Source organism: Austrofundulus limnaeus, unplaced genomic scaffold, assembly GCF_001266775.1.
Source record: "Austrofundulus limnaeus strain Quisiro unplaced genomic scaffold, Austrofundulus_limnaeus-1.0 Scaffold1154, whole genome shotgun sequence".
NCBI classification, from domain to species: Eukaryota; Metazoa; Chordata; class Actinopteri; order Cyprinodontiformes; family Rivulidae; genus Austrofundulus; species Austrofundulus limnaeus.
This window is the reverse complement of record NW_013953556.1, coordinates 111,511-116,445: the sequence shown is the minus strand read 5'-3', so window position 1 is coordinate 116,445 and position 4,935 is coordinate 111,511. Positions and strand designations below refer to the sequence as shown.

Below are 4,935 nucleotides of genomic sequence, written 5' to 3'. Positions count from 1 at the left end.
GACTTTAATAACATTTCTTACTTAATGGAAACACTGCAGTTGTGAAACTGTGTTTTTTCAACATTAACAGAATATCGACGAATTTTTGCGCACATTTGTAATGGAAACACAGCTACTGTTACAACAGAACCATTAAGAGGACCTGAACTTGAAGTAAAGTGGAACCACCCACGTGGAAAAAACAGTGGTGAGGTATTGTTTTAAATACATACATGGATGACCCCATCTACCTGTTCAGTTTGGGGTCTTTCAGCAGCCTCCTGCTCAGTGGGTGTGGAGGTGTCTCCCTGTGTGAGCGATGAAGAACCCCCACTCGTAGTGACCTGTGTGGATAAGCTGGACTCTGCCTGCGTGGTCACACACACACACACACATTTGAACTCAGAATTATCTCCCAATAAAACCCCACCTACATTTTTAAAACATTTATAAAGACAAACTTAAGACCAAGCAAAACAAATGGAAGAAGATTTATTTTAAAGACGTTTCTTTCTGTGACATCTGTGTGTCTGAAGTTACTCCCAACATTATAAAAGAAACAAATATTCTCACCAGAGTCACTTTAACATATCACAATCACAAACTGTCTGAAATACAGAAGAATTAAATATGTTGCTGGTAGAATTACAGATGAGAGAAATGTAAGAAATAAATCAATTGCTACAAAGGTTTCATTTACCCTGAAGAAACCGTTCTGCTAACAACAGGGGGTAGAAAAACACAGCTACAGGGATTGCAAATTGTATTTAATCCATGTAAATGTGTTATTTTAACTTGTTACAATGTTCTGATTACCTTTTCCTTCACAAATAGTTATTTGGTAATTCTGGTGAAAATAATGATTTTCTCAGGACCTCAGATAGTGGACTTGTGTCTATAAATGGTCTGAATCATATTTATTTATAGATTCCAGTTTGTTAATGTTAATAATGAATCTTCTGCTTACACCAGAGTTAGTCATGGAGTTCCTCAGGGTTCAGTGCTTGGACCAATCCTCTTTACTCTATATATGGTTCCATTAGGTAAATTAGGTAAATTCATTAAACATCACAAGACACATTTTCATTGTTCTGCTGATGATACTCAGAAGAACAATGTACTTCACTCTCAGACGGCAGGTTTACTTGTGGTTCCTGGAGTTTCTAAAAGTAGAATGGGAGGCAGAGCTTTCAGTTATCAAGCTCCTCTCTTGTGGAACCAACTTCCAGTTTCTGTCTGAGGCTGACACTCTGTCTACTTTTAAGATTAGACTGAAGGCCTTCCTTTTTGATAAATCCTATAGTTAGACTTAGGTTTCCTGAATTATTCCTTAGTTATTATAGTTAATTAGTTCTGCTGCTATAGACTTAAGGCTGGGTTATAGTCGCGCTTTCGGTTGTTGCGCAACCTCCGCGGAGTGTGCGCACTCCTGAGCCGTGCGCTGTGTGAAAACATAGTTGACGTTCATGTTATCGCTGTCCTTCCATCACCGACAGACGGCAGTACGGTGCCAAAGCAGCGGAAAAGTAGTCGGAAAGAGTGTAGAAGAAGAAACGCTTGACGTCACACATAACAAAGTAAACACATTTACCTCTTTTTCCATAGTATCTGTTTCTCTGTGCTTCACGAACTGAGAGAGCCACACTGGTTTGTTTCCTCCAGGATCACAAACCGGTCGCAAATATTTTTCCATGTCGTCCGGCATATTAACTCATCTTTCTTTAAAGCCGTTGRTATTTCCTTCCATGAGTTTTGTGCCATCTGGTTGACTTTATGATCTCTCATGGAGGAATCATACAGATGCCGGTACATTCGGACCTGTTCAGCGAGAGCACCTTCGCGACGAGTGGTGCGCAGCCTTTGCGGACCTTCAAAATTTCGGAGGTGCACGACCACACGCCAGGACACAATGCGGGGCCAACGCGCAGAGGCGGAGACGCCGCAATTGTGTCAAAAGTTACGCAATTGTGGCGTCCCCGCAATTGCGGGGACGCCACAATTGTGTAACTTTTGACGCAAATCCCCTCGCGCCCTGTGCGTTGCGTCAACTATAACCTAAGCTTTAGACTGCTGGAGGACAAACTGACCACATGTCCTCACTCTGCTTCTGTCTGTCACTTTCCTCGACATGTTTGTTATAATTATTTCTATCAATAATATGTGTTTTCTTCGTCTCTCTTCCAGAGAAAAATACACCTGGACCAGTTTTGTGTTTGTCTGTGTCTCTTTCCTGTCCCTCAACCAGCCGGTCGAGGCAGATGGTCWCCTGTCCTGAGCCTGGTTCTGCTGGAGGTTTCTTCCTGATTAGCAGGGAGTTTTTCCTCTCCACCGTTTGCTCAGGATGGGAGACTGTGATGAAGTGATTCAACACAATCTGCTGCTTTCTTCTTTACATTGTTCTTTTTATGTACAGTGCCCTGAGACAACGTATGTTGTGACTTGACACTATATAAATAAACTGAATTGAATTGAACCGAAGTAGACGTAGACATGAAGACCACACTGAAATGAGCAGATTGGAAAACTGGATCGCATTTCCCCACTTTGCTTTCTTTACTCTCCCTTCTCTCCATGATTATATTAATTGCAAACATTAACTTTGTGTTTTTTGTTCACATCTCCATCAAACCTAGATTTAGCCCAACACTTTCATAACTATTTACTGATTGTCCTTTTATATACGGATTATGAATGTATTATACCATAATTGGATTTAAGATTGAAACATGCTAAGTTTTAGTATAGTGCTCTGAGATGACGTGTTGCCATTTAGTGTTTCATAAATAAACTACACTGAAGTAAAGTGAATTACCTGCAAATCAAGTGTGTTGCTTGTTGGTGATTTACCTTGAAGTTGATTTGCTGAGCTAGTTCTTTAGCCTTGCGATCTTCAGCGCTGAGGTCACTATTGGGCGTCACAGGCAGGAGAGCCGAGCGCATGGAACAGTCGCAGGTTTCACAACAAAAATCCTGTGATCTGAAAAACAAATCAGAAAACAGTCGGGACACACTGTGAGGTTATCACCTCTCAACAATAATTCTACAACTCACACACTCAAACACCTTCAATTTAAAAACACGACATTAACAGCAGTCGTCATTTCATTCCTCGGCTTTAAAGCAGATCCTTTAATTCCACAGCTGACGCTGCTAAAAATGACTTTTTTTGTGGCTCTCCGAGATCAGAACTTCAATCTCGGAACTCGTGAAGTTCTTCTTTTTTACTTTGCGATGTCACTTATGAATGAACACTTCCTGGTATTTGGGGCAGGAAACGTAGCCTTATATGGCGTTTTTGGGGTGGTAATTATGTAAATCTCCTCTCCTCGTGCACGAGCATCTGATACACATTCATCAGTTTACGCAGCTCATTTTCACACTTTTCCTGAAGATAGAAGAGTTTGTTGAATCTGACGTGACATGTTCGTACGAACCCTTCATACGAWCAAAAGTAAGAGAGATTTAGGATAGGAATACAAACATGTTCTTGCATGAGGCCCAATGATCCCATTTGGACAATGATAAATTCACAGTAGGTGTGAAAACTTTCAATACTGTATATTTAATTTGGATATATTTATTTATTTTTGTGGCTGTCTGGAACACTTATTAGTTTGGTAGTCTGATTGTAATTCATCCTGAGTGTAGAACTGTAATCACTCCAGACAGGAAGTAACTTTCACAGTAAAGTTTTATGTTTTTATGCTTGTGTTAAAGTTTTATGGTGAATATATTTAGTGTCTTTGCTGTGATGCAATTTCCTGTGATGTCACAAACCATTTTAAGCTCTTTTTCTTGAATCATATCTCGACTGTTAGATAACATAAGCTTGTTAAGACTGATCAGAACCTTGGATCCAAAGATCTCAAAGTGCTAATTAAAGAGGCGGGTCTGTTTGATGTCTGCTGAGATTTACAACCTCTGGACAAACAGATGAAAACTACAGAATGAAGGAGTGTCCTAACATCACCTATTTCATCTATTTGTAAATAAATAATCCTCAAAATTGTTTGTAGATTTAATGTCTGTGGCTTCAACAATGAATTAGTAGTAAAACAAAAACCCAAACAGAACCAGTTGTTGTATAGAACAATCAAAACAAAAGTCCAGGTTGTGTATTGTTGGGTTCAGCTGTCACTTTTTTTTGCTAATGTAAAGTTAGAGTGCCAGGTAAAGGGTTGATTATTTAATCTCACTGTAATAATCAGAACTCAGTGAAGTTAAATTCATGTAATTACAGGAATTCTGTATCATAACCTTAAAGGTCCATCGTTTCAGTCATCAACGTAATTATAGAATAGATAAACTATTTAAGACAGATAATTGACTTTTGAAAATCTGAAAAAAGAATGTTATTTAACTTGGCCAGGTTGTTTCTCTAACTGCGGGTGCAAGAGTTTTGATGAAGTCTACATCAGTTTCAAATGTTTTATTAGACCTGAGGTGAAGTCACCCAGGGTACCTCATGACTGTACAGCTGGATTACCTGTTCAGTTCATCAGGGTGGCCTGGATCCTGAAGTCAACAGTTCTGTTGAGGCCAAGTATGAGAGGATGACTTGGAGATATATTACCAAGCTGAAATGTCTTTTAAGAGCCTCTGTTCTCACTGTGGTCCTTCAGAAAATCTACTTTCAATGTCCAACATGGACTCATTCAAGTTAGGTTCAACTGTATCCTGAGCTGCCAGTTTTCAAAATCGGTTGTTGCTTCTTCTTTTTTTTAACAACAAAATATAACACTTCTACTAAAGATTGTGAACAACAGGAAACTGTTGTGAAGAAGTGCTGAAGTGGGAGTGTCAAAAATGGTAAGAGGTTCTTAAAGAGAAAGAAGCCAATTTCAAGGTGTTTAAGGCCCTATCACACAATAAGGTTTTAGACAACTTGTAAAATTACTACCGTATTTATTTGTGTATAATACGATCTCATGTATAATACGATCTCATGTATAATAC

The 4,935-nt window shown here is 39.1% G+C and overlaps 1 protein-coding gene across 1 annotated transcript in view; it reads right to left on the bottom strand.

Annotated features, from left to right (window-relative positions):
- The window catches only part of ube2j1 (ubiquitin-conjugating enzyme E2, J1), a 29,471-nt gene that overhangs the window by 2,317 nt on the left and 22,219 nt on the right, over positions 1–4,935 (bottom strand). The window contains exons 6-7 of the mRNA XM_014030991.1: positions 2,827–2,956; positions 231–347 (exon numbers count right to left, since the gene is read on the bottom strand). Coding sequence (XP_013886445.1) covers positions 231–347; positions 2,827–2,956 — 247 coding nt within the window. The remainder of the gene's footprint in view (positions 1–230; positions 348–2,826; positions 2,957–4,935) is intronic.